The sequence below is a fragment of the Oryctolagus cuniculus genome, chromosome 18 (genome assembly GCF_964237555.1).
Source record: "Oryctolagus cuniculus chromosome 18, mOryCun1.1, whole genome shotgun sequence".
Lineage (NCBI taxonomy): Eukaryota > Metazoa > Chordata > Mammalia > Lagomorpha > Leporidae > Oryctolagus > Oryctolagus cuniculus.
This window is the reverse complement of record NC_091449.1, coordinates 8,904,850-8,917,055: the sequence shown is the minus strand read 5'-3', so window position 1 is coordinate 8,917,055 and position 12,206 is coordinate 8,904,850. Positions and strand designations below refer to the sequence as shown.

The 12,206-nt window shown below is 43.3% G+C and overlaps 1 protein-coding gene and 1 long non-coding RNA gene across 2 annotated transcripts; both read right to left on the bottom strand.

Annotated features, from left to right (window-relative positions):
- Positions 1–488: 488 nt before the first annotated feature.
- LOC103345573 (uncharacterized) lies at positions 489–8,490 on the bottom strand. Its single transcript, XR_007916069.2, has 4 exons — positions 8,369–8,490; positions 5,595–5,738; positions 4,115–4,172; positions 489–772 (listed from the first exon to the last, which is right to left on the bottom strand). It is a non-coding gene; the product is annotated as an uncharacterized lncRNA (long non-coding RNA).
- Positions 8,491–10,265: 1,775 nt separating this feature from the next.
- On the bottom strand, positions 10,266–11,117 carry ORYCUNV1R1644 (vomeronasal 1 receptor oryCunV1R1644). Its single transcript, NM_001167350.1, is given in 1 exon segment — positions 10,266–11,117. A coding segment is annotated over 1 exon segment (852 nt).
- Positions 11,118–12,206: the final 1,089 nt, after the last annotated feature.

Here is a 12,206-nt window from a genome sequence, read left to right as displayed (position 1 = left end):
TTTGAAGGCCATCAAAGACATCACTAGAAAGAAGACTTGTGGCCAGTGCCACAGCTCACTAGGCTAATCCTCCACCTGCGGTGTCAGCACCCCGGGTTCTAGTCCCGGTTGGGGCACCAGATTCTGTCCCGGTTGCCCCTCTTCCAGTCCAGCTCTCTGCTGTGGCCCAGGAGTGCAGTGGAGGATGGCCCAGGTCCTTGGACCCTGCACCCGCATGGGAGACCAGGAGGAAGCACCTGACTCCTGGCTTCGGATCGGCACAGAGCACTGGCTGCAACACGCCAGCCATAGGGCCACTAGGGGGTGAACCAATGGAAAAAGGAAGACCTTTCTCTCTATCTCTCTTTCACTGTCTAACTCTGCCTCTAAAAAAAAAAAAAAAAAAAAAAAAAAAAAAAAAAAAGACTTGTGTAAGGCAAGTAATCATGATCCTAGTTGCAAAAATCCAGACAAGGGGCAGGAAAGAAACCTCCTGTAGGGGGCATTTTACTAGGATTTTACCATCTGTTTTGGAAGCACAATGCATTCTGAACCTACTTGAGCTGAATTCAGATTCTGTCGCTTTGGAGGTGATTAGACGAATGGCACCAGACACAATCAGGGAACCAGTGTTCATGGGTTTCAGGGTTGCGGGGGAAGAAGTCCCCAGATTTCCACTGCATGCGACCTGGTTCACTCATCACCTGTCAACTGAGGAAGATGAGGCAGAAACCACTGAAAAACAACTCTGTCATCTGGCATCAACTCTACTACAGTGCTGGCTTCTAATCATCTAAAAGAGAAAAGAAATCCTACATGTAACAAATACCATCAATACAGAGTACTCGTCTTCCATTCTACCATTTGTGCCTTCAAGTTTCTTTGTAATTTAAGAATATATTAGTTGGAATTACTTGAAACTGTGTTGCCTAATATGATCAACAATGTTAAATACTCTTAATTTTTAAAAAAGTATCCTATACGGGCTGGCACTCTGGCATAGCTGGTAAAAGCCACTGCCAGCAGTGCTGGCATCCCATATGGGCGCCAGTTTGAGACCTGGCTGCTCCACTTCTGATCCAGCTTCTGCTATGGCCTGTGAAAGCAATAGAAGATGGCCCACCTCCTTGGTCCCTGCACCCACATGAGAGACCGGTGCTTGCGGCAACATTTTCCCCAGCTGAGCAAATGTCAGAAAGCAAACTTCAGGCCGACACATGTCATCAGAAGTTCGTCTCCACGCAGCTGGTGGCATCACCCCAGCCCGTGACTTGATCAAGCCCTGGTGTTGAGTCCAGAAAATATGCTCACTCCTCCCCCAACCTGTCCTCGCAACTCCTCACCACAACCACTACAGTCATTGCTCGGTGCTGGGCACCCATGGATTGCTGTGGACTCCACCTGTCTGTTAAAATGTGTGTGACTCCATGTAAGAATTCCTTCCTCCCAGAACCTTCTGACCTTCCACCTAACACAGGATGCAGACTACAGGCAGTGAGAAAATGAAATATATACATGCAAAGCAGCTTGGTTAATAGAACTCTGTTGGTAACTGTGAACACCTCCACCTGATCCTTTTTCTTTAAAATTTTATATAAAACTTTTATTTAATAAATTTCATAAGTACAACTTTTGATTATAGCGGTTCTTCCCCCCATACAAATGCTCCCACCACAAACCATCCCACCTCCTACTCTCCCTCCCATCCCATTCTTCACTAAGATTAATTTTTAATATTCTTTATAGACAGAAGATCAACTCTATACTAAGTAAAGAATATAACAGTTTGCACCCACACAGACACACAAAGTATAAAGTACTGTCTGAAGACGAGTTTTACTGTTAATTTTCATAGTATAACACATTAAGGACAGAGGTTCTACGTGGGGAACAAGTGTACAGTGACTCCTGTTGTTAATTTAACAATTGACATTCTCACTTATGACATCAGTGATCACCAGAACACTTGTCATGAGCTGTCAAGGCTATGGAAGCCTCTTAAGTCCACAAACTCTGACATTATTTAAACAAGGCCATAATCAAAGTGGAAGTTCTCCCCTCCCTTCAGAGAAAGGTAGCTTCTTCTTTGATGGCCCCTTCTTTCCACCAAGATCTCACTCACAGAGATCTTTCATGTAGGTCACTTTTTGCCACAGTGTCTTGGCTTTCCATGCCTGAAATACTCTCATGGGCTTTTTAGCCAGACGCAAATATCTTAAGGGCTGATTCTGAGACTAGAATGCTATTTAGGGCATTTGTTATTCTATGAGTCTGCTGTGTGGCCCATTTCCCACGTTGGATCATTCTCTCCTTTTTAATCCTATCCATTATGTGATCCATTGACACTCCTATTTTATGATCAGCTATGAATTTAAACCCATCACTTTAACTACTAAGATGGCATTGGTACCTGCCAACTTAATGGGATTTGGAGTCCCATGGCAAGTTTTTAGCTTTACCCTTAGGGGTAAGTCCAAGGGAACATGTGCCAAACTGCAAATCTCCTCTCTCTATTATTCTGATTCTTATTCCTAACAGGGATCAATTTTCAATTGGATTTAAACACCTAAGAATAATTCTGTGTTAAGAGTTCAACCAATGGTATTACCACCTGCTCTTAAAATAAACATGTCCCTCTTTCTCCCAAGCTACTCATTCTGACGTATTAGTTTTGGCTGATTTCCTATACATTTACTCAATTTCTAGCCCACAGCCCTCCACAGAGGCTGCACCTGTGCTCAGAAGGGAACATCTTTTTTTAAAAAATTTTTGCAAATGGAAATAATTACAATAGGAACTGTCATGGTGCAGGCAGCAGACCTACTTACTGGGGGGTGATGGGGAGGCCATTGGGTTTCTGGATGCTGCTGGTGCTGTTTCTTGTTCTGGGTGTTGCTTGTATGGGAAAACATAGAATTGCATAATTTGCTGAGTATCTGTTGAACTTCACAAAAGGTTGGGGGAAAATACACAGCACATTGGTAGGAAAGGACAACTAACACTGCAACCTGAATTGAACCTGGAAGATGAAGCAATAATATGTTTTCAACCTGTACTGATTAAGGAGAAGAGTGCGATGGGCAGAGGGAAGGCAGAGGGCCATCCAGGAGGCATCCACCTCTGCTTGTTCCAGAGGGACAGAAAGGAACCAGTGGAGGACAGACCATTTCCCCGGGGGGGGGGGGTCACAACCCTTATAAGGCAGTAATGAAAATCCACCTGCTCCAACTCAGCCAATTTCTCTCATCTCTCTGAAAGTTCCTCTCAGGGTAAAGCACCAATGTTAGAGGCTCATGGAGAACACTGAGTGTTGTCCCAGGAAATGCATCTGAACTGCAAAATGCTGGAAGATAGTGGAAAAGAAACTATGGAAGGAAGAGGACCAATGCCCAGGAACCCTGGGGTAGGCAAGGTGGACTCCAGCAGGCACTAGACAGTGTAACTGCCACTGGTGTCACTCCAGCAGCAGTGACAGAGAGGCATGCACGGGTTCCAACTGCACATCACTCACTTGGAACACTCAGGATGTTACGTCATTGACAAGAGAAATGGCAGAAACCAACCCATTATTGTTTTAAAGATTTATTTATTTATTTGTTTATTTGAGAGACAGAGTTACAAACATAAAGAGACAGAGACAAATATTTATTTATTTATTTATTTGAAAGACAGAGTTACAGACACAAAGAGAGACAGAGAGAAATCTTGCATCTGCTGGTTCACTCCACAAATGGCCCAAATGGCCAGAGCTAGCCCAATCTGAAGCCAGGAGCTTTTTCAGGTCTCCCTCATGGGTAATAGGGCCCTAGCACTTGGACCCTCTTCTGCTTTTCAGATGCAATAGCAGGGAGCTGGATCAGAAGTGGAGCAACTGGGACTCACACTGTCACCCAAATTGGATGCCAGCGCCATAAGCATAGGCTTAACCTTCTATCCACAGCGCCAATACATAACTGTATTGAACTATCACACTGTATTCTATAAATACGTGCAATTAGTGTATGTCAATGATAAATAAAAAGGGATGATTTGTTAAAAATTGATCCTACCATTTATGACAACATAAATGAACCAAGAAGACATTAAGCTATGAGAAATTAGCCAGCAGAGAAAGACAAATATTGTATGGCCTCACCTGTATGTGGAATCAGAAAATGTAAACAGAAGCAGAGGAGGAAGGTGGTTCCCAGGAGCTGAGGGGTAGATAAGGAAATGGGGCGATGTTAGTGAAAGGATACAATCTTTCAGTCACAAGATGAAGAATGTTTGGGAATATAATGTAAAGCACAGTGATGACTGCTAACAGCACTGTAGTGCACTCTTGGATTCGCTAACAAACTAGGTGCTAAATGTTTTCACCACAAAAAATGTGATGGATGTGTTAATCAGCTTGATTGTGATATTCATTTCATAATGCCTAAGGATACCAAGTCATCACATTGTACACGTTAAATATATATGTTTTCACTTTATTTACACTTCAATAAAGCTGAATGAAAAAGCACACTATGCCAGGCGTACGTTTTCTAACAGACTTGTATGTTAAATACAAAACATGCATACGTCAAAAGGAAGAGGATGGGAAAGATGTATCAAGCAAATGGCAACAGAAAGAGAGCCTGAGTAACCACATAAAGACCAGGAAACCAGGCTTCCAGCCCCACATGCATCCAAAAAACAACATAAAAAAATGCAAAACCGTTTTCATAGAAGATGCCCACTCTGTAAACTACCGAGAGAGAGAGCAGGTGCCCCTTCAGTCAGATCAGACAAGTCAAACTTAGGGAGGACAATAACTGAGTATATAAAAGGCCATGTTGGCATATTTAAGCTTTAAATGAGTACATACAAATAAACATAGAATCATTATCTATAATGCTAAACACATATAAAATAACAGGAAGATGCAGGAACTCAAAAATTACAGTGAGAGATTCTAACCAAGATGTTTTAGTAATTATCAAAACTAGCCCAGCAGACAAAATGTCAGTCCAGGGGCAAAAAATTTAAGCAAGTCAATTCACATCCTCCATCTAACTGCTAAGAACAGAACACAAAGAGCCTCTGTGTTTTACCCGTCTTTCCTTCTCAGACACAGCATGAACCACGGGGCAAACGCAGCCATACAGCAAGCAGGGACATGAGTATCAGTGAAGTTCCAGGGTCTAATTCAACAGGACAATTATCTTATGCAATCATAATGAGTCATCAGTAAAAGAGTAAGCAAACAGAAAAAGACTGATTTCTCATGTTCAAAACCAAAGTACTTTGTGGTAACCACTTACTGGAAACAATCCCATCAGGAAAAATGCACGATGGAATGGCCAACTTAAGAAAGGAAAAATGGAGCTGATACAGGTAAGCACAGAATCAGAGCAAACAGCCCCCCAGTGGAAAGTCAGAACAAGGTCAGGAGTCAGTTCCTCACAGAGAATAGCAACGTGACCAACCTTCAGTGGGGCAGGACCACTGGCCCAGTAGGAAGACCTAAATGATATCAGAATTCACGTGTTCAAGAAAGGGCAAATATGTTTTAAGGATTATTTTTGATTACTTATGCTAGTCATTCTGGAAATATAGCAGGTACGTGTAAATCCTTAGAAGACCTGACTTACCATAAAGGATACTGCAGCAGTAGAAAGCCATTAAGGTGCATTGCTCCCTGAAGTGAAATTGAAGATCATTCCATAAATGCAAAGAATGCTTCAGTGGTGAAGGGCGCAAACATACCAGACACCAAAAACACCTACACACAGGACCTAAGGATACAAACAGGAGCACATTCTATTAACCACATGATGAACACAGCATAACCTTGGAGGCAAACAGAACAGAGACAGCATGAAAACAATATCTCAGCAGTATTCCAAGAACAAAATGGAAACAGTCTACTCAAAACAAGTGCAAAATGATACCAGACTGTGTAAAAAGACTCAAGAGAACTACCCCAAACCTGCAAGCTAAGTCTAACATTAAAAACTTCATCTGGGGGCCAGGACTGTAGTGTAGTGGTAAAGCCGCCACCTGCAGTGCTGGCATCCCATATGGGCACCCATTGAGACCCAGCTGCTCCACTTCCAATCCAGCTCTCTGCTATGGCCTGGGAAAGCAGTGGAAGATGGCCCAAGTCCCTGGGCCCCTGCACCTGTGTGAGAGACCCAGAAAAAGCTCCTGGCTCCTGGTTTCAGATCGGCACTGCTACAGCCATTGCAGCCAATTAGGGAGTGAATCAGTGGATGAAGACCACTCCCTTTCTCTTTCTCTCCCTTCCTCCTTCCCTCTCCTTCTCTCTGTGTGTAACTCTTTCAAAAAAAACAAATCTTCAAAAAAAACTTCATCTGTATAGTGCACCACACAATTAGATTAAAACTGAAAGGATATATGAACACCACAGGAGATGTACAAAACTGTGATATAATTCAATGTATATTAATGACAAAAGTCTCTACATATGTAGCAATGGATGGGATTCACCTTACTATGAGGAAAATCTCTACAAGGTCAGCAGCATTATATCCTTGGTTACATATCAAAAGTTCATCCTTAAAGACTGGATATGACTAAAAATTTCTGCTATCTTCAATTTTATTCCTCATGGTTTTGGAGGGGCTTTATTATAAAGAAAGAAAGAACAATTTAAAATAATTGGGAAGAAATTAATGCCAGTGATCTCCTCTCCTCTCCTCTCTTTTCTGCTTCTCAAATTAATAAAAATTTAAATTGAAAGTATGTTATCACAAAAAATTAGAAGAAAAAGAAAAGAAGGGGGAAGAAGGGAGAGGAGAGAGAGAGAAAAGTATTCTTATTCCTTGGAATCATATCTATGAAACTCATAAAATATGTTCTCTGTATATTAATAAATGAATAAATACAATGTAAACTTAAAATAAAAAATTAAAAATGAAACCTGGGACAAATTATTTCAAATGCAATGAAATATCAATTAAGGCATTCACAATAAAGAAGAAAGCCAAAAGGAAAGTCCAGAATACAGGTGATCTGACACTATGTATGGAATTGAACAGAACTTCCAAATACTTGTTACTTGGAAACCCAAAAGGTCAGAGTGCAATGAACAATGCATGACACTGACTTAAACTAAAACTCCAATGACTGCAGACACAGATTTGCAGAACTTACGCAGAATAAAAAGAATGACAGAATGAAGAAAGTAAAAGCAAAACAGAGGGACAGAATCAAGTGATGTCAACAATCACCATAGAAAAAAGGTTAGGATGCATCTGAAGAAAACAAAAGGGAGTCCATGTAAGCTGTGTGGTGGGGAGCAGGCAGGTAGGAGAGGCCTCGATGCCACACTCCTATCCCCCAGGAAGAGGGTGCAGGCTCCTTACTGGAGGCTATCAGCTTCCCCCACACAGGGAGCATCCTGGACAGGCTGGGTCTGCATGGCACTGACCGCATATCAGGCACAAGCCAGTGGAACATCTCCTCCTGGTGGACACCAGTCACCTTGTCACCTGCTGCCTCCATGACCTTGTTTATCGTCCTCATTGATGCACCCGGGAGAGTCCCAAAGCGCCCTCCCAGGGGCAAAATGAATCCTGGGCAGTGCAAAGTCAGCATCAGAGGCTGCCTTTTCCCCAGCTGAGCAGCGTCAGAAAGTAAACTTCAGGATGACGTCATCAGAAGTTCGTCTCCACGCAGCTGGTGGGAATCGTGATCTCACTATAGGTTTCTTAATTATATTTTTCAAGGCTTGATGTTTGACTTTACTTTCCATTTCCAATGTGTGGTTCATTGTCTATGAATTTCTATTTCTCTCTTCAATCCTATTAATGGCTTTTTGGGGAGTTACTCTGCTATTCATTTTTAAACAGTTATGTATTCATTTGAAATGTGGAATGAAGGCGAGAGATCTTTCATCTGCTGGTTCATTCCCCAAATGCGCGCGCGCGCGCGTGTGTGTGTGTGTGTGTGTGTGTGTGTGTCACAGACTGAGTTCTGCCCTGAAATGCAAAAGCTGAAGGCCCAGGGCCACGTGTGACTGTATTTGGAGATCAGGTCTTGACAGAAGGAAAGTGACGGCCGCCGTGAGGGGGGCTCTGGCCCCGTCAGAGTTCTGTTCCTCACGAGGAGGAGACCAGAACTCCCCCTCTCCCCCGGGAGGGCACAGCGACAAGATGGCCGCCACAGACAGCGGGAGAGCGCTCCCACGGCCCGGCCACGCTGGCGCCCTCATCCCAGACGCCAGCCCCACGAGCCTGAGAAAATCAGTGTCTGCCCTCTCAGCCTCCAAGTCCACCAGCTTCTGTCAAAATGGCAGCCTGGGGAGAACCGGTGGATGTGCAGGGCACGCATGCAGGAAATTTCAGTGAGGTTACCCACCCCCAGGGATTTCCTATGAAGATTAGCTCTGTGCTGGAAATACCTGTGATTGTTCATGGTTTTTACCAAGCGCAGAGGTGGTCTCAGCAAAGCCCTAGACAAAAAGGCCTTCCACACTGCCTCGCCTGGGCACCAGCAGCGACAACATACGGGTCCATCATTGACATCACTGCTCTGCGTCCTCTGGGTGGAGCCTCCTGAGAGGCTCAGGGGCGGGAGCATCAGCTGACCCGGAAGTGGTGATTTCACCTGAGGAGCCAGCCGCCTGAGCAGGAGAGGCCTCAGCGCTCTCAGCAGACACTGGTGACACGGGACGAAGCCTCAGCAACTGCATGATTTCCTCTGCGAATGTAGGGGCCACTCAGTAGCGACGCCTGGTACCTATGGACGTGAGCGGGAGACCTGACAGGCACGGTGGTGGGGTCGTTGGTCCAGAGTAGACACCACGGGGCACAGCCAGGGAGGGGTGAGGGGTGAGGGCAGCTGTGCCAGTCTGGATCTGGGTGCTGGGGCCTGGGTGTGGCCACAGTGAACATTCATAGAGCAAGAGAAACTGCCACGTACTGTGCTGCTTTTTTTTTTTTTTTGACAGGCAGAGTGGACAGTGAGAGAGAGAGAGAGACAGAGAGAAAGGTCTTCCTTTGCCGTTGGTTCACCCTCCAATGGCCGCCGCGGCTGGCGCGCTGCAACCAGCACACCGCGCCGATCGGATGGCAGGAGCCAGGTACTAATCCTGGTCTCCCATGGGGTGCAGGGCCCAAGGACTTGGGCCATCCTCCACTGCACTCCCTGGCCACAGCAGAGAGCTGGCCTGGAAGAGGGGCAACCGGGACAGAATCCGGTGCCCCAACCGGGACTAGAACCCGGTGTGCCAGCGCCGCAAGGTGGAGGATTAGCCTAGTGAGCTGCGGCGCCGGCCACTGTGCTGCTTTAAAAAGGGAGTTCTTGAAAGATTGGAATCCAAGTCTTGGAGTCTTTGGACAGGCGAGGTGGAATTCCTTAGTCTTGCAAACAAAGATACAGGCAAAGGTTCAAGCTACAGTCACCAGGGTGCTGTCCCTGGGGAATGGAACTGACCACTGAGTAAGTAGGACAGAGAATTTGAGATGTGAGTGATGATACTGAGAAAAAACTGGTGTTGGTTGAAAGGTTTTGCAAAGTAAATATACTGCAAAGCAGTGCACCATGGAGCTATGAGAAAGAATCAGGCCCCTGCTGATGAGTATTTAAATATAGAGACACTTCTCACTGACATCCCAATCGATTGGATCCAAATAATAAATACATCAGAATAAGAAGGGGAGGGCATCATTATGGATGGATTTACACAGATGCTGGGAGATGCCCCTGCATTGTATTCTATATTCACGATTGAATCTCCCACAGCTTCCCATCCTCTTAATCACCTCTGTTTTCACAGCACTTTTCACAGACACAACTATTTTCCCTGCATCACAGCAATTCTTTCGTGTTCTCTTTACTTGATTTTACCTCAGGGTCACTGGGGCACATCCAGCCTCTAGGTGAGTCCCTGAAATATACAAGGGAGGTGTTATTTATTGAATAAATAAATAAGGAAAGACTTTATGAATGACACAGTTTAGCAGAAAGAAAAGGTAAGCCCAAATATGATTTTGTATTTTCTAGTAACTCAAAAGGACAAATTTCAAAAGGACAAAATCAACCAGATAAAATTAGTTTAATATACACAACACATTCATTTCACCCAAAATGTTACTGAACTGTGCAATCTATGTGAAGATTAATACATCTTGATTCACATTAACATTCCAACACATGAATGTTTTAAAATGGACCGCATAGTTCCACTCAAACTAGCCCCATTTCCAGTGCCCCATGGTCCTCTGTCTTCTTTTCCTCATATAAAACTTGATGGAGACTCCTCTGCAGAACTTGATGTCAGATCAGCCACTGAAAGCTCATGGATGAAAGGTCATTCTCATATTTGAAAGGAAAGAAGTCAGTTTGAGAATAATTTTGTTATGTTTCATCAGAAAAAAGGGACAAAATGTCGGGTAGCATGATGCTAAAATTCCACCAATACCCTCCAACCTTGTGTTTTTCTTAGATGTATAAAATCCATAAAAGGTCAAACAGTTGTTTGACAAATAAAAGAACACAAAGCAAAATACCATCAAAAGGATTGTGTGGGTGGCTTTGTTTTCTGGAGATGTCTTGGAAGAGAGACTGGAGGTGTGAATGTGCTGGGCCCTCCTGTGGTGTCTGTAGAGGATCCACACCATGTAGAGGCTGGACCAGATCATCAGTGCCAGGAACACTGCATCGTGAATCACCAAAATACTTACAAATGACCTTGATTCATGGGCACTGGGCTTCCTGGATTGACAATATGCATTAACATATCCCTGACCAACCACAGTGAAATTCAATTTGGCTCTTATAGTTCCAATGACGTGGATATAGATCAGCATGTTGATGATCCAGAAGAAAAGGAAAGAGGGGAAAATCCAGGTAGACAGCTTAGATTTCAGTCTTGCCCATTTAGAATGACTGGGACTGATGGTGATGGCTTGAACTGCACTCAGAAGAGCAGTGGTGCAGATGGAAATACCGCGGGTGACTCTGTATGTGTACAGAAAAGTTTGACAGCCAGCATTATCTAAGAAACGTTTGACTCCAAAGGATGACATGATGTCTGGTATTGACTGGAACACGATGGTTACAATATTGACCACTGTCAGGTGCATGAAAATGGAATCTATGGGCTTCTTCAGATGAGGCTCGATTAGGAGAGTGTAAATATAGATCATGAAGAGAAATGAGTTTGCCAAGATACCAATAAAAATCTGACATATTAGAAAGCAGCTATAAATTGTGTCACTTGGTGACATAATCTCAATGATGTTTAGATGTTTTGATTAGGATAATTTGACATCTTCTGGAAAATACATCATGAATCACTATGATACTTATAAATGACCTTGATTCATGGTTTCCAATATTCCTGGATTGACAATATGCATTAACATATCCCTGATGGACCACAGTGAAATTCTATTTGGCTCTTAGACTTTCAATGACATGGATATAGATCAGCATGTTGATGACCAAAAAAAAGAGTAAAGAGGGGAAAATCCACTTGGAAAGTTTATATTTCAGCCATGCCCATTTAGAATGACTGGGACTGACAGTGATGGCCTGAAATACACTTAGGAGAAAGGTAGTACATATGGAAAGACCTCAAATCACTCTGGATACATACAGACATGTTTGACAACCAATATCATCAAACAAGTTTTTGATTCCAGAAGATGACATGAGTTCTGGTACTGGCTGGATTGTTATAGTTGAAATACTGACTACTGTCAGATGCATGAAAATCCAGTCTATGGGTTTTTACAGATGAGGCTCAATTACAAAGGTGTATGTATATATCATGAAGAGCAATGAGTTTGCCATGACACCAATACAAATCTGACATATTAGAAAAAAGCTATAAGTTGCATCACTTGGTAACATCTCAATGATGTTGTTAATTTTATAGATAGTTTAATTAGGTTAATTTGACATCCTGTGAATAATATACAGATTATATTCTGAAATTATAAAGAATGAAGTTTGTTGAAGAATATGATGATAAACAGCTCTGAGAGACAGGTGGATAAATGTTCAAATCTTCTATATTTCAGACCCAACTGTGGTAATTCCAGGGACTGAACTTCAGGCATCCTTTGAATGTCAGAGTATAGTTATACATGATATGGAGACGGTGGACATCAAATACTCACATCCTACTTTCTTGTCTACTGCACGAGGACGCGTTGGCATCTATGAACGTAAAATTTGCTTGAGATGCTTTCTTCAGAGAACAAGACTGCTTGTTATCGCTAAACCCAAGT